Source organism: Phocoena phocoena, chromosome 4, assembly GCF_963924675.1.
Source record: "Phocoena phocoena chromosome 4, mPhoPho1.1, whole genome shotgun sequence".
Classification (NCBI taxonomy): Eukaryota; Metazoa; Chordata; class Mammalia; order Artiodactyla; family Phocoenidae; genus Phocoena; species Phocoena phocoena.
The window spans coordinates 23803037-23829937 of NC_089222.1; the positions used below are offsets into that span (position 1 = coordinate 23803037).

At 46.3% G+C, this 26901-nt stretch overlaps 1 protein-coding gene across 1 annotated transcript in view; it reads left to right on the forward strand.

Moving 5' to 3' along the window:
• PXYLP1 (2-phosphoxylose phosphatase 1) overlaps nt 1-6762 on the forward strand; it is a 30442-nt gene extending 23680 nt beyond the window's left edge. Inside the window, exons 4-5 of the mRNA XM_065875797.1 lie at nt 984-1123; nt 5825-6762. Of these exons, the coding sequence (XP_065731869.1) occupies nt 984-1123; nt 5825-6762 (1078 nt within the window). The remainder of the gene's footprint in view (nt 1-983; nt 1124-5824) is intronic.
• The last annotated feature ends 20139 nt before the right edge of the window (nt 6763-26901 follow it).

Sequence of the window (26901 nt, forward strand, 5' to 3'; positions counted from 1 at the left end):
TACTTCATGGCAGAAACATAAGTAATGTCAGATCTCATAAATAACCTGGTGTGTTGTTTTTTTTTTTCACTATTCATCCCCACCCGACATGCAGTGAGATTACCGTATGTGCAAAATGCATAGTGAGCTGTAGAGATCTGGGTTATCTTAATCAGTTGATTTTCTTCACAGGAGATTTTCCAGAGGTCATATAAGTTAAGGATTAAGGGTTACCCCGGTGAAGGTCAGGATGCATTTTCTAGGAGGAAGAGGCAGCATGTGGAAAGTCTTGGAAGCATGAAAGAACAGGTGTGCAGGGCCCACAGAAGGCAGATGCCGTGCGTGGCCAGAGCACAGCACTAGGGAACCCTGGGCCTCAACGTGAGGCAGGGCCAGAGTAGACTGACGGCTGTGCGTGGCTTCTTGGGAAGGTGGCACCGTGGAAGAGCAGTGACAGTCGGGGTTGCCTTCTACGTCGACCTCACTGGCTGTGGAGGAGGCAAGATGTGACTGCACAGGCCAAGGAGGGGCCCATGCCATCCAGACAGAAGCTGACTGAGGCAGACCCTGCTCAGGGACACAGGGATACGGGAGAGAGGGGCAGAGAAGCCCAGGAGACACATGTGCAGGGCGCAGGGGAGGGAGAAATCGAGGAGGACCCACAGCCTCGGCTTGGCTGCCTCGGGTCGGGGGGTTGGTGGCCTCCTGGAGGGAGAGACAAGAGTGGGGCGGCCTGGGGAACCGGGTGGATGAGGTCAATGCTGACCTCCACGGTGGTGAGGATGATGGGCACTTCGGTGGAGGGCGGGGTCTCAGGCTGGCCTTTCGGAGTGGGGATTTTATGTGTAGGTGGCAGCGGGCAGGTAATCTTGAAACTGGACTGGACTGTTATTGTGGGTGAGAAAGGTCTTGGCTCACTTGGGATCCTGCTTGCTGAGGCTGAAATCATCACGGACAGTTTTGGAGCACGCTAACCACTAACTCTCTCTGTGTTGCCTCTTTAGGAAACCGTATCACCCTAAACTGGAGGCTTTCGTGAGTCACATGTCCAAAGGATCCGGAGCCTCTTTCGAAAGCCCCCTGCACTCCCTGCCTCTTTATCCCAGCCACCAGCTGTGTGAGATGGGAGAGCTCACGCAGACAGGTATGTGGGGCTGCCCCTCCCCTACTCAGTCTCCCACCCGCTCTTGTATTTGGCGGACGCGTGTATCGGGGCCTCCTGGGAAAGACACTGTGGGCGCAGAGGTGAGTAGGGCCAGCACCTCAAGTAGCTGTGTGCCCACCAAGGTATCTGATTCAACATGTGAATTCTAAATATTAAAAATAACCTTTTGGGCTTCCCTGGTGGCGCAGTGGTTGAGAGTCCGCCTGCCGATGCAGGGGACGCAGGTTCGTGCCCCGGTCCGGGAAGATCCCACATGCCGCGGAGCGGCTGGGCCCGTGAGCCATGGCCACTGAGCCTGTGCGTCCGGAGCCTGTGCTCCGCAGCGGGAGAGGCCACAACAGTGAGAGGCCCGCGTACCGCAAAAAAAAAAAAAAACAACCTTTTTTCTTATTACAAAAACTGTATATGTTCATGGAAGAGAAAGCAGGAAAGACAATTAAACAAAAGGAAGAAAATTTAAAGCACTCATAATCCCACCAAAGAAATGAATCATCTTTCTTCCTGTGTTTATATCTGCATGCACTCGTGGGCGTGCACACACACACACACACACACTCATTCTCACAGGTGGTATCTTCCTAAACAGTTGTGTAACCTACTTTTTCAGTTAACAATATGCTGAGATCATCTTTCCCTATCAATCAATGTCCATCAACAACGTCATTTCCGACAGCTTCCTATTATTCCACTGTGAATGGGCCATGACTCATGTAACCAGTCCCATGTTCTTAGCTACTTCAGACAAAACAGCTGAAAGGTTTTAATGCAGCAGATCTCAGGGAGACACGCATATGGCAGAGCCCCACTGTGCGTGGAGTTTGTCTGGCTTGTGTGTTCCTCGCAGAAGCCCATCTCTCCCTCCGCAGCCCTGTTCATACCGCTGTGTTGCCAGTCCACTGTCAGCGTAGGTTGGTGATTTAACAGTGGGGTCACCTTTGTCGGTACGAGAAGGAACTGGTGGTCCCCTCAGAGGTTCCAGCTTCCTACTTCCTCAGTCTGGGACCTTAAAGGACTCTTGTGTGGCCACCAGCCTTTCTGGAGGAATCAAGGCGACCGATTGGCCACGTTCTGTTTCTTGACCCACCAGCATCTTAGGACCTCAGCTTTGATGGAAGGAAGGTCTCTGTCCTGTACTTGGCCCTGTTGGTTTCGCCATGTTTTGAAAGCCATTATTATTGGGGATACAGAGTGACAGAGTGGGGCAAGCTTAAGTCTCTGGAGGACTAGCCTTGAATAAGGAGTTTTGTCAAAAGCTTTTCCTAATTAGTTCACGTGCACAAGCTCTGCATTAGTTTAAAACAGGAGTTCTCCTCCTACCAGATCCAGCACCCCCTTTTATTAACAAGTGTTTTGTGGTGCTCCCTGAACTATCCTAAAGTGAAATTCGAGTATAACTTTTCTATATACATAATTTTCAAAAACAATTATGTCAGGCACCCTAATTGTAATATGAAGTAGAAACAACAGGAAGCTAATTTATTATATAATTCTGTATATCTCAGTATAAATGCCTGAGCGCACCTTTGTTAGAAAATAGGATGAAATAATCAATTGCTTGCACTTCAGTGTAGGTTGATGTGTGTCACAGCTACAAATGCAGACTGATCAAGGGATGTGTATTGGTGACCCTACTACTCCGTGTCAGGACATGATTTTTTTTGACAAGTTGTGATCAAAACAAACGACACGTGTCCCTTAATTTATATTGCATTTCTGGAAAATTCAGTGGATGTTAATGTTATGCAAAAATGGTTTTGTGTTTATAGACACAAACAACCAGATTTGAGATTGAAGTATTTAAACAGGGTTTTCACATGAGGGAATGTCTTATACACTCAAAAGTTACGTGGAACAGAAAACAGTTCCTTGTGAAGACTGTCTGGCCCTTGGACCCCACCCACGAGGGATCGGAAACGTGCTTCCCCATATTATTGTGACAACCCAAACCCTCCCTGAGGGCAGAACCGTGCTTGCCTAGAACCACTGATTGCAAGTAATAGAAACCAACTCAAGCGGAAAAAGGACATTTATTATAAGGATTCAGGGTGACTCACAGACTCTTAAGGGCAAGAATATGACCAGACCTCCAGAAACTGGTACCAGCAATAAAGAAGCTGTCTGTCCCTACCTCTGTGGTTTTGCTGTGTGTCTGTCAACAGAGACAGTCCTAGCCACGTGTAGAGATGAATTTACACGTTCAAGTTCCTGAGGGAATCTGACGGGGTCCTTGAGGGTCAGTGTCTGTCAGCTGGCTAGGAAGTCAGGGTAACTGCATCGAGCATCTATTCATTCTAACCTTTCTTCCCCATTGACCTGTGATCATCATCATTTTCTAAATTAGTACTACCCTAGAAATCATTTTTGCGGTTGTTTGCTCCTATTCCCGCTTTCTCTTTTAGTGGTCACTTTTATCTTCTATTTGAAATTTCACATCGCTGTTAGAATCATCATTTGTAAATGGCACACACTTCGGGCACCCCACAGGAGCTGTGTAAGATGTGACTGTTCATAAGTGCCTACTCTGTCCCAGATGCTTCGACAGCTGCCACATGTAGGGAAGGGGCGGTGGCTGGATGACTGAGATGCTGTCCTAAAGGAACCTGCAGCTGCAGTGGTACAGCGCATGGAGACCCCTGAGGGTGTTGCTGCAAGTCGCAGGCTCTTACAGAGTAAACACGGGTTTTGGAGTAGACAGACCTGTGAAACGGGGCTCATAACATCTTCCCGACAGCACTGGTGGCAAGCTGCAGTAGACAGCATGTGTAAAGCGCCCAGCACAGTGCTAGCATATGCTAGGCTCAATGTATGCAGCTGTTGCCTTAGCGGTCCAGTGGCCTGTGCAAACAGGAGGGAATGATTAATTGGACCTCTGGGGAGCGGGGGAGGAGGAGGGAGACAGAGAAGGTAGTATTGGAGCCAGGATGAGGATTTCACTGGGAAGAGAAAGGGAAGGGCGTGAACAGAGGCATGCAGATGCAGGCCGTGTTTGGAGAGAAGGAGAAGCCCTGAATGGGTAGTGTTTCTACAGGAACATGTAGGGAGGAGGTGATGTGAGCACAAGGTTGGGCCAGGGCAGGGGCTGGAGTTCTGCTCGGCCACGTCCTAACTGTGAATGGCTTGGGCCTCAGTTTCCTCACCTGTAAAATAAGGAAAAGGGGGATAATGATAATATGCCTTCTTCGCTGGGTTTTCGTGAGGATTGAAGGAGAAAGGTTGGCACACAGTAAGCGCGCCAACCTTAACGTACATAGCCTCAGAATACAGGGTAGGCCCAGAGGGGAACGGGGGTAGACACACATTCTGGATGTTTGTCACTCATGGCTGGTCCCTTCGTGCGGGTCATTTGGAAATGCGAAGACCTGCCCCAGCCCAGATCTCTCAGGGAATTCTGTCAATACTCTTCATTCAAAGTAGGACCTAGACATCCTTCTTTTTATTTTTTCCTGAGCTATTCCCCTTCCTGGGCCAACACCGTTCCCTCTGTCTCACGCATTTCAGCCTGAAGTCGTCTCATCTTTGTGGTGGGGCTTTTCAAACCATTCGGGCATCTGAGTAAGTGGCATTACTGGTCATAGGGCCTGCCTGTGGTTGACACTCTCAGAGAATGCAGATCTTGCACTGAAATTCCATCCCAACATCCTGTTGGCTGCAGGGTGAGCTTGCTTTCATCTTGGACCACCTTCTCCTGCTTGAAGATAAGACATTTGCAGTTTTTTTCCTTTTCTTTTTTCAAGATACTATACTGTGGTATAGTTCCTGTGTGTAGTTCGAAACTATGACAACTAAAGGGTAAACTTAAAATTCACGCTCCTACCCATGTTCCACCTCCCCCCCCATTTCTGTGCCCCCATCATCCCCAGGTAACCATTGTGCATCCTCGCAAAATTTTTCTATGCAAAACACAGGCAGCTGCCAATACACGTTCTTATTTTCGCCTCATTTTTATTTAAAAGCAGCATAATCAACATACTGTTCTGCAGTTTGCTTTTTTTTTTCCCCCCAAATATTCTGAGTATCTGGGAGATCATTCCAGATCCATACAGAGACCGTATCCTTGCTGATGAGCAGGTAAAGCCCTAGCAGGATCGGGCAGAATGTACCCAGAAGGTGAGCAGAGAGCCTTCAGCTGGGACAGTAGGGAGGATGGTGTGAAGGAGGGGACGTCCTCAGAGTGAGGGGACTAGGCAGCCAGCAAGTGACTTGTTCTCCTTGCCTGACAGATTTCCATGAACTCCCCGGGCACATGGAATGTGAGGAATGATTTGTCCCAGCGCAGGAGGGAGAAAGCTCTCCTTAGGCCCCTGCCAGTTACCTCCTAGACGTCCACCAGTGCGATGGTTCCTACCCTCTGAGCCCCGCCAGTCACATCCCTCCTCCAGGGGAGGGACCAGTCAGAAGGGAGGAATCAAGGCAGATGAAGGGTCCTTGTGCTTCCCAGAAAGGTGTGGGTCCAGAGGACCGGGCCCCGCTCTGCTCGTCCCTTTGTGGATAACCCTGAGGGGCTCCCTTTGCACGCTGACGTGAGCCCGTTCTCGGGGCTTCTACGCACTGGGGGCCAGGCTCAAGGATGTAATCGTTCGCCGTCTGAAGCGTTCCAGAGTTGGACGGGCCTCGACTCCCCGTGCTGTTCCTCCTGCTAAGCTGGTAGCAAGGCAGGCGTGTGGCACTCTTGTGTTTCAGGGGTTGTGCAGCATCTGCAGAATGGCCAGCTGCTGAGGGACGTCTACCTGAAGAAACACAAACTCCTGCCCAGTGACTGGTCCACAGAGCAGCTTCGCTTAGAGACCACTGGCAAAAGCCGGACGCTGCAGAGTGGGCTGGCTCTGCTTTATGGCTTTCTCCCAGATTTTGACTGGAAGAAGATTTATTTCCGGCACCAGCCCAGCGCTCTGTTCTGCTCCGGGAACTGCTACTGCCCGCTGAGGAACCAGTACCTAGAAAAGGAGCAGCGTCGGCAGTACCTGTTGCGTTTGAAAAACAGGCAGCTGGAGAGGACCTACGAGGAGATGGCCAGGATCGTGGACACCTCCACCAAGCAGCTCCGGGCCGCCAACCCCATAGACGCCATGCTCTGCCTCTTCTGCCACAACGTCAGCTTCCCCTGCACCAGGAATGGCTGTGTTAACATGGAGCACTTCAAGGTGATCAAGAGGCATCAGATAGAGGACGAGAGCGAGAGGCGGGAGAAGAAACTGTATCTGGGGTACGCGCTCCTGGGCGCCCACCCCATCCTGAACCAGACCGTGGGCCGCATGCGGCGTGCGGCAGAGGGCCGGAAGGAAGAGCTCTTTGCTCTCTCCTCTGCTCACGACGTCACTCTGGCCCCGATTCTCAGTGCCTTGGGCCTTACAGAAGCCAGGTTCCCGAGGTTCGCGGCCAGGTTGATCTTTGAGCTCTGGCAAGACAGAGAGAAGCCCGGCGAGCACTCCGTCCGGATTCTCTACGACGGTGTCGATGTCACGTTCCACACCTCGTTCTGCCAGGATCACCACAAGCGGTCTCCCAGGCCCATGTGCCCCCTCGAAAACTTCGTCCGCTTTGTCAAAAGGGACATGTTCGTGGCCCTGGGTAGTGGTAGCACTAATTATTATGATGCGTGTCACAGGGAAGGATCCTAAAAGGTACGTGGTGCGGCGCTAACGGAATCTATGCCAATACAGAGGGATGGGAAAGGTCCGCTTCTAGTTCTTTTGGTTGCTAAGGGTACAAGGTGATTTTTAAAGGCCGGAAATCATGCTTGGGGGCCGCATAGATTTAGGGTTGAACAGTGAATATGTTGCTGTAATCGGGTACTTGAGTTACTTGGTACACAATGGCCAGTTCACAGAGAGAGGAAGGTACTTTATCATAGCCAGACTTTGCTTAGGGTGCCAGAACAATGCGTCAGTACCCAACGCCGCCAGTCCACTTATGTGTTCTTTTGATCTGCCTTGGTACTGTATGATGGAACCAGCAAACTTCAGCCAGAAGTTTCTTCATCTGGGACAGTCTTACCTTGTCCTTGTTCAGTGAACAATTTCCTGAAGTGATTTATCTAAAATAGGGGTAGGCAGACTTTTTCCGTAAAGGGCCAAATAGTAAATATTGTAGACATTGTGGACCCAGAGGCCACATATAGCATCTGTCACAGCTACTCGATTCTGCTCTTGTAACTTGAAAGCAGCGACAGACAGCACGTGAATGAATAAGCATGGCTGTGTTCATAGGCCGTACAGAGCAGGCACTGGGCCAGGTGTGGCCCGAGGGCTGTAGTTTGCTGATCCCTGTTCTAAAAGCTAGGCTCTACTACAATTGCACTTGCAGCACTTTGCCAGAGAACCAGTTGAATACCCAGAATTATTCAGTGGTGCCTCCAGTAACTTCTGCTAGAAACACAGAATCTGGTCTGTATCCGACATTATAACACAACCTGAGGGGAAGTAAACATTGAGTCAAGAGGAATCATAGAAAAACTATTAGAATATTACTTGATGTCCATGATGATTATGGTATAAGGTAGTTCTGAGTATGTCTTAAATATTTGTCTGCCGTAGTCTATTTGCTGTACATGCTGAAATTTTTGTATTCCGTTTAGTATTTTTATAATCTAGGGAAATATTTTCTAAGACGAGTTTGAGATGTGCTCTGATTCCTCTGACATATTCAGTTTACTGTATCTGCTTGGGGGTTAGAAGGGAGCCGGAAGCGGAATTCAGGCCCTTTCTTCCAGTACAACTAATCATGGCTCATTGCCTTCGACGAGCAGTAGAATTGGATCGATTTTTAAACCGTTTTCGTGTTTCAAATGGTACATTCGAATTGAGTTTTAAATAAGTTTTTGGAAGAAGTTTGTTACTAGATAGTTAAATAATCTTTATAAGGTATTTTATATATTAGAAGCAATTATAATTAAATCTGTGATTTCTGACTAAAATGGTGCTAGTTCTGTGTGAAGAAATATAAAGTGAGATTCCCCGATGTCGCTGGTATTCCAGCCTTTTCTGTTTGTTTTTTGTCCAGTGTTGCATTTGAATACATCCGTTTCTATTAATAAATTTTTGAAGATTACTCGTACACACAACTCATGGTTTGTACCTGTAAGTCACTCTGTCTCCTTTCAAGTGAGTTCATATGTTTTTTTAATTTATCTTTTTTTTAATAAACAAAAGCATTTTAAATTAGAAAGCTCTACAGCAGGAGTCCCCAACCCCCAGGCCACGGACCACAGCCTGTTAGGAACTGGCCACACAGCAGGAGGTGAGCTGCGGGAAGGCGAGTGAAGCTTCACCTGCCGCTCCCCATGGCTCCCCATCGCTCACATGACCGCCTGCACCATCCCCCATCCCCCCATCCTGTCCGTGGAAAAACTGTCTTCCACGAAACCAGTCCCTGGTGCTAAAAAGGTTGGGGACCGCTGCTCTACAGTACACGTGGGTAAGGGAGTGCCAGGCCCCAGCCTAGTGTGGCCAGCCACAGGCCAAGCTGGGCCCTCAGGGGTGATGGGAAAGGACAGCAGTCCTGCACTGGGCCACAGAGGGGCTGCAGCTTCCTTCTCTGACAGCAGCATCAGGGCTCGGTGGCCAAGAGGATGTGTCACAGCTGGTGGCCTTGGACTGGGTGAAAACTTATCCCCAGAGCTGCTTTTATTTTTTTTATTTTTTATTTTTTTTGCGGTATGCAGGCCTCTCACTGTTGTAGCCTCTCCCGTTGCGGAACACAGGCTCTGGATGCGCAGGCTCAGCGGCCATGGCTCACGGGCGCAGCCACTTCGCGGCATGTGGGATCTTCCCGGACCGGGGCACGAACCCGTGTCCCCTGCATCGGCAGGCAGACTCCCAACCACTGTGCCACCAGGGAAGCCCCCCAGAGCTGCTTTTATTGCTGAAAATTTTGTGTTATCTCTCGAGTATTTAAAGCCTAATCAGGTTTTTTTTGTTGTTGTTCCCACTCACAATCTATCTGAATCAGAACTGCTACACACAGCTTGAAGATTTAAAAATAAAGGTGAATCAGAAGATGTTTTAAAAGTCAGTTCGCAACATCTGTTGGTAAAGGTGGATATTTTGCATAAGAGCCAACATTAAAAGTGTAGATAGAGGTTTTGCCTCCCGAGACATTGGGTATGCATGGCATTAAAGTATCCTCCTCAATATCAACTTCTGAGACATTTCATTTCCATAAACAAACACTGAGCACCCAGCTGAGGTTTCCTTTAACAATATGTCTTTTAGATATATTTCTCATTAAGCTGCTTCCCATAACAGTATATCTTGGAGAGTTCCACATTGAGAGAGGGTGGTGGGGCAGGAGAGAGAGAGAGAAAGGGAGAGGGAGAGGGAGAGACGGTGGGGGGAGGAGGGGGGAAGAGAGAGAGAGGGAGAGAAAGGGGGGGAGAGGGGGGAGAGAGGGGGAGGGGGAGAGAGGGAGGGAAAGAGAGAGGGAGAGAAGAGAGAGAGAAAGAGCGAGAGGGAGAGAGAGGGAGAAAGGAGGGGGGAGAGAGAAAGAGAGGAGAGAGAGAAAGAAGGAAGGAAGAAAGAAAGAGGGAAAGAAAGAAAAAGGAAAAGAAAGAGAAAAGAAAGAAGGAAAGGAAGGAAGAAAGGGAAGGAAGGAGAAAGAAAGGTGGGCAACTCTGGGCAGCTCTTTTATAGCTATAGGCATAATTCATGATTTCATGATATAGATGAGACATATTTTTAAATTTTCATTAAAAATGCATGAAATTAAAATGTAACACCAAGGTACTGACGTAGGACTACAAGGCTTTTGAGGTACATGGAACAAAGTAGAGAGACCAGCAATTGTATGTGTTGATTAATATGACTAGAGTACATATTCTTTCTCTAAATTCACTTAGAAATAGAAATGAAGAACTTAAATGAAGAAATGAAGAACAGCAATCCTTAATTGCTGTTAAGCCTATTTGAGGGTCTTTGTAGCTATAGCAGAGTTAGATGTTTGAAAGATTTGAGTGATTCCTACTCACAGAGACTGACACGGGATAGGCAGGGATGCTTCCGTTTCTCTGAATCTTTAGAAAGCCTTCTGGACAGGTGGAGCTGTCTAAGCGTGTTTAAACACAACATATGTAGAAAGCGGAAGACAGCTGGGGTTCACGCTGCGGGTCGCGTTGATCGGGGCTCGCTCAGAGCTCCGGCCCGGGCACCAGTTAGCTACCATTGCTCGAGGCCCCTGAACTGAGCGCTGGGTTGCGCCCTGGAGAGTGCCTGCCCAGTGGCCAGCTCAGGCTCGACGCTTCATCAGAGCTTCCGGTCAGGCCTTCCGGGCCTGTGAAGCCCTACAGCCAGCTGAGAGTGGCCTTGATGAGAAGGTATCCCCGGGACAGCTCCTCCCAGGGCTGCAGAGCCCCTCACGGAGGGGTGGCCTGAGGCCTGGCTTCTGGAGAAAGTAGTAAAGGCAATATTTCTGGGGTCCTGCTTCCCTCGGGGGGGCACCCCACAAGCATCTCTCTATCAATCTAATTCTCCGAGGGAGGTCCTATTACTCCTAATTCAATGAGGAAACAGTCTCATCAGGGTGAAGTCACTTTTCAAAGGAAGAGCCAAAATGCAGATTCGAACCCAGGTTTACATGACATCAGTGAAACTTACAGCACATGGACGTGTCAGAGGTTTTCCTACACATTCAATCCTCCCAATAACCCTACAATATACCATATTTGCTGGCGAGTATCAGTGAGTACTAAAATACAGTGGGATTACAACAGCTATAAATTTAAATCTAAATGGTTAGGAGAATATTTCAACTCTGCTTCTGACCAAAAACTGGTTACAGTTTTTCTTAAGAAAAAACTACTTACATGAATAATTTTACAAACGCATTTTTGCAGTGATGTTATATTATACTCAGCCACTAGGGGGCAGCATCAAATAATTGTTAGACATCGTGACCCAGTCTTCCATTTGTAAAGGAGGTAGGTATTTCGGGAAATGTTTTAATAGGGTGACCAGCTGTCGTGGTTTGCCTGGGACTGTGGAGCTTCCCAGGATGTGGGAGTTTCAGTGCTAAAAGTGGGCAAGTTCCAAGCAAACAGGGACAAGTTGGTTACCCTAGTGTTACATGAGACATGCATTATTAGGTGGTACTGTCATTTCCACTTTTATAGAAAAAGGGAAGTGTGATGGAGTGAATTCTCTGAAGTTTCACACAGCTAGCTGTATGCAGCAGAGCTGAGGCTCAAAGCTGTCGTCCATTAACCCAAAGGCCCATGTCCTTAAGCAGAATATGATTACGCATCTCTGAACCATCCAGGACTGTTTGGTCACATGCAACAGAAAACTGTCTACAGTGGTTAAGCAAATAAAGCCTTCAGTGGCTTTATTTCTCCAGTGGCTCCACCACGTCATCAGGAACCCCGGCTGCTGTCTACATCTTACTGGCCAGAACGGGGTCCCGTAAGCCACTGCCACTGCAGAGAAGTCTAGGAAAGGGAGTATTTTTATTGGGCACATTGCTGTCTCAAGCAAATCAGGCCTTCTTAATAAGGAAGAAGGGGGAAAGTGGATACTGGTTAGAGAACCAGCAGTGACTGTCCCATTCTCCAAAGCCACCCCTTAGAACTGAAGTGTGGTGGATGCTATACCCTACCCAGATTCCCCACTTCAGGACTTCTTTCCCCAGTGGCTGGGAGTGTGCAGGCTGGCAGTGCCTCTTTCCCAGGCAGCCACACCCACTGACTGGGCAGGGCAGGGATTGAAAGACCTGGGGAAAACCCTGAAGGGCCATCCCAGCTTTGGTGCTCCCCACGGGGTCTGTTGAGGCCTTGGGACTGCACTGCAGCCCATTACTTCTGCCCCATCCTGCTTTCTTCCCCTCCTTCACAGTGTCGACCCCAAGAACACTCCCCAGTAAACTTCCTACATCTACATCTGTCTCAGAGTCTGCTTCCTGGGAACTGAGCTGCAGTGGAAGGCAAGCAAATCCTAGGGACTAAGGCCTCTGCTAGTCTGGGCAGTAAAGCTGGAGTCATTTATCTGAAAGACACGATGTAGCTATTGATCACAAGTTTCTTCCATCGCTGCCTATGAGAGGCTTACCATGTCATTGTGGAAGCTAAGTAAGCACATGTGAAGCAACAGGAGACACGGAGGGCTGTTACAGTAAAACTCAGCGTTTACTGAGTACATATTAGGGGCTGGACACTGGGCCAAGCACTCAACTGACAGAGTCTCTGTCTCAGAGTATGAGTAGGCATCTATGATCTCCGTTTTACAGGACAGGAACAGAGGCTCAGAGGCAGACACCTGCCTAGGATGGCGTAGCCACTAGTGAGTAGCAGACTCAGGACTGGGCTGGACTACAGAGCTCTCCCAGCTTCCTTAGCTCACCCCTTCCTCTACCCTCACACAAGTGAATAAGTAAAACTGGGAACTTGGGGTGTAGGCAAGAGTTTACCCAACCCCAGGGAATGATCGCTGCTCCAGATGTTCATGTTTCTAGCAGTTCCTAATGCAGCATTTCAAAGAAATTAGGATCATCTTATAATGGTTATCTTAGCCTGGGTTCCTTCGAAAAGCAGAGTCTGAGAAAAAAACCTTAAGTGTAGGTATTCAATAGGAAATGTGGTCCCCAGGAGCAAAGGTGAAGGACAGAGAGGGGGAAAAGGGAGGGGAAAGCCAGCGCGAGGATGCACACTGAGCTGACCATGGTGATAGGCCATCCAGCCGAGGGACCTCCCAGAAGCCCTGTGAAATGCACCTCCTCACTGGTCACCTGGGGGAAGGGGGGGTACAGTTATCCCTCAGCTCTGTCCGCAGCTGTCTCCCCCTCGCTTCTGGGTGGAACGTGCATGAGTGGGTCCACCTGAGCATCTGAGAAGCCCTCGGGCAGGAAGCAAGAGAAGGAGATGCTGCAGATCAAAGCCTGCAGGGCCTGGTGGTCACACAGTGGCTGGGAAAAGACACGAGGCCGAGAGGATTGGAACTGGAGCAGGCGATGCCCAGGGTGAGACAAGCCAACGTTCGCTGAGCGCTTTAACGTGCCAGGCGCTGTGCTGTGTTTCACAGGCATAACCTTGTTTCATCCTCACAGCAACCCTGTGGCTTAGAAATCATCGTTCTCATCTCTCATTTGTAAGAGGAGGAAAGAAACAGGGAAGAGGTCATTTGCCAAAGCCTCATCGGCAGGAAGTGACAGAACCGGGAGTCAAACCAGCCTGACCCCTGAGCCCTCGCTCAGGATCACTGTACCATTATATTAAACATTCCTCCTGGAGCCCCATGTGAAGTATGTGTGAGCGCTTACTGATATGAACTAAATACCTACTCAGTATTTCTGCCATATGTGGATTGTACCTTTGTGTCAGTGCAAATCAAATCATGCCACTCCTTGTTAAAAACCCTCCACTGCCTTCTAGAGAAAATCCAAGCTCCCTAAGGTGACTCACCAGGCCCTTCATGGTCTGGCTCCCACTTAGCACTTCAGCTTTATTACTTGCAATAGTACGTGACTGAAGGGCTTGTCCACAGAAGGTAGTTGTGATGTGTTTTTTTGCACACCTGAGAGAGAGAAAAAGGGTCTTTGTATCACCATGTGGGATGCCAGGTTTGCAGAGTCTCTGAAAGGCACAGTCCTGTCCAGAGCCACCCCCAGCAACTCTCCCTCAGGACCTAGCAACCCCCAGTCCTTCACCGTCCTCCCCTTCCCCGCCTGTGTCCCCTTCCCCAGATCCCAGAAAAGGAAAGCACTTTGGAACCACACAGACCGAGTTCAAACCCAGTTCTGTATCACTTCCCAGCTATGAGGGCTCAGGCAAGGTATCTAGTCTCTCTAGGCCTCAGGTGCCTCACCTGTAAACCAGGATGGCATCTCCCACGAGAGAGCGCAGGTAAAGCCCCGCGCACGTGGGTCACCTCCACAACGGAGCCTCCATTACTGCTCCCTTTTAACTGTGCAGAGTCACCGAAACCAGCTAGAACCAGAATGTTGTCCCTGCCCATTTTTTAAAGCCAGGAAGCCCACCTGGAGGCACAGCGTCACGCTCTACGCATAACTGGGAGATACAACTCCCTGAGCTCGTGTGCTTCTCTTTGGGAGAGGAAAGAACTTGAATCTTCTGAGTCCTGCCTTGGTGACAGTGTCGTATTTGGCACCTTATATAAACATCTCCATTATTTCTCAAGGGAAAGGAAGCTCACGGCTTGCCCTTTCCTCATGTTTCTGTCATCATCTATGTCTAACCTCCAGCCTCCTGCTTTAGTTAGAGTGGCTGTCCGTTACAGAAGCAGCAGCTGAGCACAGCGTTCAGCCAAGGAATGGCAGTCTGGAGGCTTTAGGCCATCGGTCGGGCCCCTCCATGGCCCCTCGGGGCACTGAAGGAGAAGCAGCCCGGGAAGCGACGTGCACCTCGACAGAAGACAGATCCTGCCCTGGGTGGCTCCGCTGTAGGAAGTTGCACCCGTCCCTGCTCCTGGGGCCTGCCAGTGAGGCACTCCTTCTCCATCCTCCCTCCTCCCCAGTGCTCAAGAACGGCAAGTCCTTTTCCTGGTGGGCAGCTGGCTGCTTCCTCCCAGCATAGAACCAAGTGTGTCTTGGCTAGGCACTCCCCACATGTTCAGGAGCCTTTCTTCAGAAGCTGGCCAGAGACGGGGTCTTCCACAAATGGTCAGGGGCACCCTGTGCCCGTGAAGGGGCGCCACAACGCCCTCTAGTGGCAACTCCGTCTGGCCCTGTTCTGCAGTTTTCCCTCTTTGCCAGCAAACTGAAGCTCCCTCTGGTGGCCTAGGAGTCAACTCTTCTCTCCACCTGTGTCCACAGTCTTCAAGATGTAAGTAGAGACACACTGTCTCCATATGGTCTCACCCCAACTGCCCTTTTGTCTAACTGATGAACCAGCTGTTTAGCAGTCTCATAACTGGCTCCCTGATGGACAACTGTCCATCTGAAAAATTAATCCTAACTGACTGGCTGGTTGGCTGATTAAGTTTCTAAGTCACAAATCATTTGATTGACCTACAGTCTAACTGACCTACTAAGCCTAAATAACTCAACACCACCTGATAAGCTTTTTTTTTTTTTTTTTTTTTTTTTTAAGGCCACACAGCTTGTGGGATCTTAGTTCCCGGACCAGGGATCAAACCCGGGCCCCCTGCAGTGGAAGCACAGAGTCCTAACCACTGGACCGCCAGAGAATTCCCTACACCTGATAAGCTTGAACTGCCTGCCTGGATGACTCACCCACTAACCAGCAGAGGACTGGCAAGACTGACGGCCTGGCTCTAACTAGGGCTAACACTTGGTTGGGAGGAGAGGCTGCCCCTTCCTCATACCTTGATTCCTCTTCGGGCTTGGAGGCCTACTCTTCTCCCTTCCAGAGCCACCTGAAGACTACAGAGGGGGCAACCAGGAAACTGACCTTCTGATCTACCTCTAGTGAGGTTCTTAACCAGGGCTCCACAGATGGGTTTCAATTCTGTTTTCCAAATAGCGTGGCTATAAAGATGTGTGCTATCTTGGAAGAGGGCTCACAGCTTTCACAGGATTCTCAAAAGAATCCAGCATACACAAATATCTTCAGAACTACTGCTCGGGGAAGATCCTCAGCAAACACATTCAGATAGGCAAAGCCCTTACCTAAATTCAAGCCCCATTTCTCTCTCACATCGGGCCAGGGTGGCAAGAAGGTAACTAGGAAGACTGGGAGAGTCATAGTGGACATGGATGTAGTAGGGTGGAAGAATAAAGGCTGAGCTGTGTGTGAATTTTCCAGAGAGAGGCCCAAGGATATCAATGTGTGTCCTTTTGGTTTGTAAGCTACCCTTAGCCCAAGATGCTGGGCACCCTTCGCTCTGGGCAGAGACTCTTTGAGCTGAGACAAAGGATACATTTACTAGAGCCTTTGTCTGGGGTAGGGAGCATGTGGGAGCGTGTGATTACGAGCTATGTGGCTGTGTGCATTTACACACCAGTGTGCTCACAGGGGTCGGCCTAACAGAGCCGTGTTTCTATGTGCGTGAATATCCTTTGGGTCAGGGTACATCTGAACAGTTTTGTGACTATCTACACATGTGTGCTCACTTGTGGACCCCCTCAAGCCTTTAAGGGAGGTTGAAACATTCTGGTAAGAATTTCACTAAGTGAGAATATCTACAGACACGCCAGCAGCCCACACCAGAAATCTGGGAATCCTCTACTCCTCCCCATCCTTGAACCCCCGTCATCCCCTCAGTCCACTGTCACCATCGGCCCCCATCACCTCTCCCTGGACTACTATTCGGTCTTCAATGCCCTCCCCTCGCCACTCCTCCGAACCGCAGCCACAGTGACCTTAAAAAATGAAGTTAGGATGGCAATGCGCCCCACCCGAAACCGACAACAGATTTACACTGTCGGGGGATAACGCCCATCTCCTCCGTGTGACTCGAGGGTCCCTGCATGGCCGTAGCCCTGCTCACTGGGAACTCTGCGCTCTCAGGCCCCGGGCTTTAGATGCGTCGCCCCTGGGCCTGGTCCTATGCCACACCCCGAGCTTTGGCCCTTAGGCCCTGCTCCTAACCCTCACATCGCGGAGATTATCACTTGCTGCTGCAACTGCCCAGTTACAATTGGCAACTGTAATTGACAGAGAACCCAAGTCTGTCTGTCACGTCCCACCTCGGGACCCCTACCCACAGGACAAAGCCTAAGCCGCCGTAGGTCGGAAGCCCACCACGCACAAGCGCACACGTCTCTCTCCCGCGCCGCGAAGCATTGGAAGCCGGGACGTGCAGACGGAAATGCGCGTGCGCATAAGGACCAGCAGGAACTACGACCCCCAGAATCCTCCTGACCAACACTCCATTTCCCACAAAGCCTCGCGGGGCCCACCCCGGAACTGCGCTCTTTTCCTGAAAGCGGAAGTTAGGGTGAGTCCGGCAGTGGAGTGGGTTTCGGAGGGAGTAGAACGGTGCGAGGTTTTGAGTATTGTCTACCTCCAGGGGTCGTTCGTGAGTCAGAGAAACCGGGACTTCAGAAGGAAAGGACCTGGCGAGATCCATCAGTGCATTGTTCCGTTCCCTCTGGCGCGCATGGTCAGGCCCGCTGCAGCCTTGCGCTCTGCACGCTGCGGCTTTGTCGCCCTCCCGCCGCTGCGTGCTCTCTTCCCACCTCTGGACGTCTCTGGGGATAGAGGCCGAAGGCTAGATGGTCTCAGGTACCCCTTATTCCCAATCCTGCATTGCCTATCTTGCACTGGGAAGAAGTGAAGACCTTGGCCGTAAGGGCATAACCCACAGGGCTCCCCTGTGGGTCCCACAGCTCTTTTGCTTCTTCCAGCAGTAGCTGCAGGAGTCGAAGCTGTGGGCAGTGGGGACAGGTGTGAACAGTGCGGGGGGGTGTGTGTGTGTGGAAATTTGTGGTTCCTGACCTGCTGTCCCGGTTCCCAAGAGGATAACTTTCCTGTGGACCCAGCCTTATGGCTATATAGGGTCCGTCCAGCACATGTCCTTAATTGCTTGGATTCTGGAGAAAGTCAGCCTCCTTCTTCAGATCCTCCAGTCCCAGCCTCATCCCTCAGACCCCAGCAACGCCTGTCTGGGCCCCACTGCGTTTTTCACCTTTTCGCATTTTCGAAAGTGTGACTGGAGCTAGACTGTCTGCTGCCAGGGTGGCACCCTCACATGGCTGTTGGCAGGAGACTCAGTTTGTCACCATGTGGACCTTTCCATAGGGCTTTGAGTATCCTCGCAACATGGCAGCTAGCTTCCCCCAGAGCAAGTGATCCAGGAGAGAGGGAGCAAGACAGAGGCATTGATGTCTTTTATGATCTACCCTTGTAAGTCACACTCTGTAATTTCTACCACATTCTATTTATTAGGAGTGAGTCATGTGTAAAGCCCATACTCAAGAAGAGGGAAATTAATCTCCACCTCCTAAAGGGAGGAGGACCAAATAATACGTGGACTTATTTTAATAGCACTACATTTAGTGAACCAATATTTTCCAAATGCCCAATGCATGATGTTACAAAACCATGATGCATGGGTAAAAAAAATCTATTTCAATTGCAAGATAGCCCAGCTGGTTTTTAATGTAACAGAGTATGAAAAGTTCATTGATGTAGCTACTAAGCTTTAAGAAGCTATCATTTGTTGAGTTTTGGTATAGTATCAAATAAGAATATCCAAAATTATCTGAAAAGGTTATTAAAATACTACCTTCATTTACAACTACTTATCTCTGTGAAGCCAAATTTTCTTCATATACTTCACCCAAAACAATATTAGAACAGACTGGAATGCAGAAGCAAGTATGAGAATCCAGCTGTCTTCTATTAGGCCAGACAAAAATGTAAAACAGTGCAGCCCTTCTCAGTAATTAATTTTTGTTTTGTTCTTAAAAAGTGAGTGTGTGTGTGTGTGTTTGCATTAACAAGTACTGGATTTATTATTGTAATTTTTAAATGATTTAAATATTTTAAAATCTTCTCAGTTTCAATTTCTAATATGGTCATTACTGATAGATGTAATCCATATAAACAGGGGACTTCCCTGGTGGTCCAGTGGTTAAGACTTGCCTTCCAATGCAGAGGGTGCGGGTTTGATCCCTGGTCAGGGAGCTAAGATACCACATGCCTTGCAGCCAAAAACCAAAACATAAAACAGAAGCAGTATTGTAACAAATTCAATAAAGACTTTAAAAATGGTCCACATCAAAAAAATCTTTTAAAAAAAATCCTTATAAACAAAAGCCTTTTGGCATCCTCAATAATTTTTAGAGTGTAATTTTGGCTCTGAGACCAAAAAGTTTGAAAACGACTGTCTAAGCAATCACAATGGTCCTGTCACCCTTGAAATGACATGTTTAAGTATGGGCACGTGGGGCAGTTCTGGCCGATGACACACGAAGTGAGGTGTAGGCATTGTGTTCAGTTTTCAGTTCAGGGTATTAAATGGAAACATACGTAGGGTCTTCAAAGGGATTGGTAATATTCTGTTTCTTATGCTAGATGATTGATATGTGGTATTTATTCACCTTCTTTATCTCTTACATATGAAATTATTTTGTATGTGAAATATTTTATAACAAAAAAATTTAAAGAACACGTGTAAGAGAAGATTCCTCTTCCTCTATGTAAGCATTGTGTCTGTTTTGCAGCACATTCATCTGGTATATTGGGCCCAAGTATGCACTGTTGGGCTCTGAAGAATTTTGTGTGTGTTTCATGGCTCTCCGAGCCTGTATCAACAACATATTTGTGATATTTGACTTGTAACCTGAGAGTCCCCAGGCCTCTCATCACATATGCAATCTCACCACATTCACAAGGCTGTCAGTTCAAGTTGTACAAAGTCCCTCATAAAAAGACCTTCCCTGCTCTGGTTTAGTCTCTTCTCCCCTGAGGTCAAGCAGGATACCAAGGTCTGTCATGCATCACATCTTTGCCAAGTTCTCTCACCTAAGGTGCTTACAAGAGTAGATATCAACTGGGCTTGCCAGCTCACCAGTTCTGCAAACTACCACACACTGAATCCACTTTAGACCCCTTTTAGAATTTGTATGAGCACCTTCTAAATGGAACCCACAACAGGTACAAAGGCAGGCTCACTACACCGTTGTTGAGTGAGTGGACCCTCTCCCAGTGTGGTCACCCATGTGGTTCCAGCAACCCGCAGTCACACTGAAGGACCTAGAGCTATGAAACCATGGTTTCTGGGTTTCTCCTACCCCTCCTCTTAATGTAACTTTCTCAGAAATTCATGAATCAAGTAGTAAATTAGAGAATTAAACAATCCTATTAGGTTTGAGGGGATACCTGAACGAAATCTGGGCTTGGCTATCATGGGTGAAGGGGGAATGCCTATTGGCCAGGTACAAAACATGTCTGCTACAATTGTCTACGTATATATGTATATTTTAAATCTTTCCACAATAAAGTGTATTGCTGTGTGACTAAAAAAGAAAATGAATAAAGGTAATGAATATGAAGGGGAAATAGACAAATAAAACAAAGAAATGCAGCCACATTTTGAGGTATTGAGACAGATACGCTTAGAGGAAGCAGACCCATTTGCTGAAACCCAATTTACTGATCAATGCACCATATTGCTGCTTTTGCCTGTTTATACAATTTACAGCAATTCATACTGGATGGAATTTTTTTGTTTTTTTGTGTGTGTGGTACGCGGGCCTCTCACTGCTGTGGCCTCTCCCGTTGCGGAGCACAGGCTCCGGACGCGCAGGCTCAGCGGCCATGGCTCACGGACCCAGCCGCTCCGCGGCATGTGGGATCTTCCCGGACCGGCGCACGAACCCGTGTCCCCTGCATCGGCAGGCGGACTCTCAGCCACTGCGCCACCAGGGAAGCCCTGGATGGAATTTTTAAAACAACCTTTGAACATTTCTAAGGTTTTGGAATACTGGCCAAAATCTAAGTAGGCCAGTATTCCATTATATCTGCATAACAGCACTTTAAGGGCTCTTCAGTCTGTCACAGCCCGGTTAGAAGAGAAGAGATGTCTAGGAGAAAGTATTCATGAGACATATAAAAGATAAAAGCCATAGCCCACATATGTAAATCGATAAGAAAAAGGCAACCTAGTTAAAAAATGGACAAAGAAGATAAACAGGCAATTCACAGATTCAGAAATACAGTTGACTGAAATACATTTGACAGGGTTTTCAACATTAGTAGTAGAAAATACGAGATAAACACAAGCTATGACAGCAGGAATATGCTTAATTTTACAACATATTACAGTTAAAAAGAGTAATAGGGTTGGTGAAGGTGTTTCTGACATCAAGAATTTTCATAGAGTTCAATGTTGATGTGAGTGAAAATTGGTACAGAATTTTTGGTAGGCAATTTGGCTGTAATCAAAACAGTATGGTACTGGCACAAAAACAGAAATATAGATCAATGGAACAGGATTGAAAGCCCAGAAATAAACTCACACAGCTATGGTCAATTAATACACATCAAAGGAGGCAAGACTATACAGTGGAGGAAAGACAATCTCTTCAATAAATGGTGCTGGGAAAACTGGACAGCTGCATGTAAAAAAAAATGAAATTAGAACATTCTTTAACACCATACACAAACTCAAAATTGGTTAAAGATCCTAATGTAAGACTGGATACTATAAAACTCTTAGAGGAAAACATAGGCAGAACACTCTGATATAAATTGTAGCAATAACTTTTTTGAGCCCTCTCCTAGAGTGATGGAAATAAAAACAAAAATAAACAAGTGGGACTGATTAAACTCAAAATGTTTTGCACAGCAAAGGAAACCATAAACAAAATGAAAAGACAACCCACAGAATGGGAGAAAATATTTTCAAATGATGCGACCGACAAGGGATTAGTCTCCAAAATTTACAAACAGCTCATGTGGCTCAATATCCAAAAAAAAACAAACAACCCAATCAAAAAATGGGCAGAAGACCTAAATAGATATTTCTCCAAAGAAGACACACAGATGGCAAAGAGGCACATGAAAAGATGCTCAATATCACTAATCATTAGAGACGTGCAAATCAAAACTACAGTGGGATATCACCTCACACCAGTCAGAATGGACATCATCAAAAAATCTATAAACAATAAAGGCTGGAGAGGGTGTGGAGAAAAGGGAACCCTCTTGCACTGTTGGTGGGAATGTAAATTGGTACAGCCACTGTGGAGAACAGTATGGAGGTTCCTTAAAAAACTAAAAATAGAGCTACCATATGATGCAGCAATCCCATTCCTGGGCATATATCTGGAGAAAAACATGGTTCAAAAGGATACATGCACCCCAGTGTTCGTGGCAGCACTGTTTACAATAGCAGAGACATGGAAGCAACCTAAATGTCCATTGACAGATGAATGGATAAAGAAGATGTAGCACATATATACAATGGAATATTACTCAGCCATTAAAAAGAATTAAATAATACTATTTGCAGCAACATGGGTGGACCTGGAGATTATCATACTAAGTGAAGTAAGTCAGACAGAGAAAGACAAATATCATATGATATCGCTTATATGTGGAATCTAAAAAAGAAAATGATACAAATGAACTTATGAAACAGAAAGAGACTCAGACTTAGAGAACGAACTTATGGTTACTAGGGGAAAGGATGAGGGAGAGGGATAGTTAGGGAGTTTGGCACTGACATGTACACACTGCTATGTTTAAAATAGATAGCCAACAGGGACCTACTGTATAGCACAGGGAGCTCTGCTCAATATTCTGTAATAACCTAAATGGGAAAAGAATTTGAAAAAGAATAGATACATGTTTACGTATAACTGAATCACTTTGCTGTACACCTGAAACTAACACAACATTGTTAATCAACTATACTCCAGTATAAAATAAAAATTTTTTTTTAAAAATTTAAAAATCACCATTAAAACACTTGTGTTTCCTTTGAGGTAGTAGGGGGAGCTAGGACAGAGTGGGTGAGGCTAAGGAATGACATAGTGGGAGGGGCTAAAGGACTGGAGTGTAAGGGGAGGGATCTGTGGGACTGGGAGTGATTTGGCCAGACTGGGATTGATGGGTGAGGGGGAAAGGGTCGAGGGTTTGGAGGAACCAAGACGTGCTTGAAGGGACTGGGGGAAGTGAGAACAAATGGCAGTGGGAGGACCGAGACGTATTAGAAACAACTGAAGAAACTTTAGTTTCTTCAGGGGAACGGCTGAAACTGGCAGGGACTAGGAAGGTAAAATGGAAACAACTGGCTTTCAGTGAATTGACCCAGAGCCACTGGCAAACAGGACCTGTTAACACTGAGCAAGACTCCTGTGGAAGAAGGAGGTTTGACGCAAACAGGAAACACTAATTTTCAGAATTCTACCAACTGTGCCTTGCAGAGTTCTTTTACTTCCTCTTGTCTTGGCTCTGTTATTACATTGTAGTTTGCCTCTAAATCAGCTGAGATCTTTGAAGACTCCTTTGTCTGACCGTCAAAGGTGTGACTCTTTCCCACGTGATCCTAGGTACAAAAGAGACATTTCAGCTGCAGAAACTTCCTCTGTCACTCTTAAAACTTGGGAAGTTGCTTTAGATCCTGGGAGGGCATGAATGAAGGCTCTCTCTGCAATTGAGTGTAGGTATGCATAAGGACGTGCAGATCTCTTTTTCTTCTCTCTTTGTTTGAGTCATGCATTCTTTTAACAAGTAGAGGGCCCTATGGTCACTGGCTTTCTCTGTGGTTCATGCTATTTTCCACACAGTGAATCACAGGGCAGCCAAACAGCAAGAATCTTCAGGGGGTGGAGGCGTGGGGTTATGGGCTGAATCATATCCTCCCAAATTTCATATGTTAAAACCCTAACACCTGTTACTTTATAATGTGACTATATTTGGAGATGGGGCCTTTAAAAAGGTGATTAAGTTAAATGAGCCCATTAGAGTGGGTCCTAATCCAATCTGACTGGTTTTATTATATAAGAAGAGTGAATTTGGACACACAAAAGACACACCAGGGATGTGCACACACAGAGCAAAGGACACAGCAAGAAGCTACCCATCTGGAGGCCTGAGTATAGATGGTCCTGAGCCTAAAGATGTGGATAGTGATATGGCCTTGCGAGGCTGAGAGAATGAAAAAAGGGGGAGACAACCTCAGACTAGGGAAAGGATGAGGGAGTAGGTGACAGCTTGTTCTGCTAGAAGGTTCTTTGAACCCTCGTATTCCAGAGAAACTAGCCAAACTCAGCAGACTCAAGGTTTTTTCTTTTTTATTGAAGTAAAGTAAAGTTGAATTACAATGTTGTGTTAATTACTGCTGTACAGCAAAGTGACTCAGTTATACATATATACACATTCTTTTTCATATTCTTTTCCATTTTGTTTATCACAGGATATTCAATCTAGTTTCCTGTGCTATACAGTAGGACCTTGTTGCTTATCCATTCTATATATACCAGTTTGCATCTGCTAATCCCAAACTCCCACTGCTACCCTCTCCCACCCACCTCCCCCTTGGCAACCACCAGTCTGTTCTCTATGTTCCTGATTTTGTTTCTGTTTCATAGATAGGTTCACATGTGTCATATTTTAGATTCCACATATAAGTGATATGTAGTATTTTTCTTTCTGACTTACTTCACTTAGTATGATAATCTCTAGTTGCATCCATTTGCTGCAAATGGTATCATTTTGTTCTTTTTTGTGGCTGAGTACTATTCCATTGTATATACGTACCACATCTTTATCCATTCATCTGTTGATGGACATTTAGGTTGTTTCCATGTCTCGGCTATTGTAAACACTGATGTGCATGTATCCTTTTGAACCATGTTTTTATCTGGATATATGCCCAGGAGTGGGATTGCTGGATCATATGGTGATTCTATTTTTAGTTTTCTGAGGAACTTCCATACTGTTTTCCACAGTGGCTGCATTAACTTACATTCCCACCAACAGTGTAGGAGGGTTTCCTTTTTTCCACACCATCTCCAACATTTGTTATTTGTAGACTTTTTAATGATGGCCATTCTGACTGTTGTGAAGTGGTACCTCATTGTAGTTTTGATTTGCATTTCTCTAATAATTAGTGATGTTGAGCATTTTTTCATGTGCCTCTCGGCCGTCTGTATGTCTTCTTTGGAGAAATGTCTATTTAGGTCTTCTGCCCATTTTTTGATTGGTTGTTTGTTTTTTTTGTTGCCGAGTTGTATGAGCTGTTTCTATATTTTGGAAATTAAGCCTTTGTCGGTCTCATCGTTTGCAAATATTTGGTCCCATTCTCAAATTTCAGCATTGCCTTTTTCTTTGTATAATGCCTACCCAAATTCCAGCCAATTGCTCATTGTGCCTCCAGCAGGCTCCTGAATTTCAAGCTTGAGCTAACTGCTATATCCTCAGCACCGTCATCTAGAACAGTGGTACTCAACAAGTATTCGCTGAATGGATCAATAGATGTATGTATGGGTAGATGAGTGTGTGTATGAATCTATCTGGGTCTAAGGTGCAGTACCTGCTCCTACTTCCCACAGCAATTTGTGATTCTCTTTGTGGTGGGTCCATTTCTCCTTCCACCTGCCCCCGATGGCTCTAAAAGCCCTTAGTCATTTGGCTCAAATGCCCTAGCTTTGGAGACCAGCTACTTATTAACTAAACCGTTGCACCACTCGCTCTTATAGCCTTAAATTAATTTGGGTTAATTCTTAACTGTTTCCTTTCTGTTCATGTGTCATTTAATGGTTTGCCTTTATCTGATTTTCCCCAATTTCCTGTGCATTTGTGGTTTTCTACAGGAGCTCTGTACCAGAGGCCTCATGCGGCCACACCAAACGAGTGTGGACACCTAAGGTTTCCAGGAGGGTTCCCCTGCTGCTCTGGGTCTCATCCAATTGGTGTCCATCCAAATATTCCCAGCCAAGGTTATTTATGCTAGAGGAGGAAGCATGCCCGCCCCAGAGCCAGTTCTTGGGGAAAAGAAGAATTCTTCATATAGCCTGAGCCCCCAAAGAAGAAAGATTTCTCTGCAACAGCTAAAGGTTGGTGACATACTTTTCCTCCAGCTCAGTGAAAGCTGTCCATGTTTGCTTTCTTTCCCATGCATTTCATTAGTGTGTTTTGTTCAAATGACCTTTGGAAGAAACAAGAAGAAAAAAAATTTAAATCAACAGAGTAAGCTTTATGGGGGACTGAGAGTTTATCCATCATTGATTCTCAACATCTAGCATAGCGCCAGACGGGCAGATACTTAATAAATGTTTGATGAAGGAAGGAGAGAAAGATAGGAGGGAAGGAGAGAAAAAGGAAAGGATTGGAGATTGCCATGAATGGAAAGAATGCTAATTTATTATTTAGAAATAATATGGTGATAACATAGTTGTGTTTTCAAAGCTAATTAGTTGCATTGTCACTGACACCTTGTATTTTATTGATTTTAGAATCAATAAAACAAATTAAATCACTTTACAAATTGAAGGATGTATTTGTAAAGATAAAATAAATAGTAGACAACCAGAATAGCAACAACAACAAAGTGCTCTTTGGAACTTAAGCATAAACAGCACGGCTCATATTTTAAGATAAATTCAAAACTCTGTAATGTAATAGCCATTTGTTCTGTCTATGCCCAATTCTCCAAAGCAAATTAAAACAATCAAGGACTTTATTTATGGATAAATGCAAGCCAATCATGGAGGTGAGAGAATTGACTGTAACTGGTCAGTATGGTATTTAGAAAAGGTCAACTAATCAGAAACTAATTGCACTAAATAAATTCACAAATATCTAGACTTCCTGCTGTTGAGAGGGATTAACCACTCAAAAGTATTTGCTTATGTGTCAAGGAAAAACATCTCAGTGCAGAAAAAGAAAAAGATTATGGAAATTAGCATTTTTTTTAGTATCAATCTTTCATTTATTTAAGATCATACAGGCTACAAAGTTCAGGTCCAGCAAAATAACTCTAAATGACACATACATGGCAAAAGAACACGCCACCGTGATGGAGGTAGAAGGGGACTAATTAAGCTATATCATTTTTATAAAATCAAGATCTCAAAAGGGATTGTTTCTTCAGCAATTCAGATAGTGACGTATATTAAAGTTCTCAATGTTAGGAAAAGTCACTATAATTTTATATCATTTTAATTTGGGGAAAATAAAATATAACATAGGAGAAAAATCTAAAAACGTTTCCAAAACAAATTCAGAGAAACATCCATTCTGATACCAGTCTTGCAAAGATTGTATTAATGAGGCATGTAATTTGTTTTGAAGGATTTGCCAGAGTGATTTAGACTACTATGATCAGCGCAACTGTATTATAAAAGAAAACTGTTGGTAATGTAGGTAGATGATGACTGGTGACTGCCAAAGAAAAAGAAAA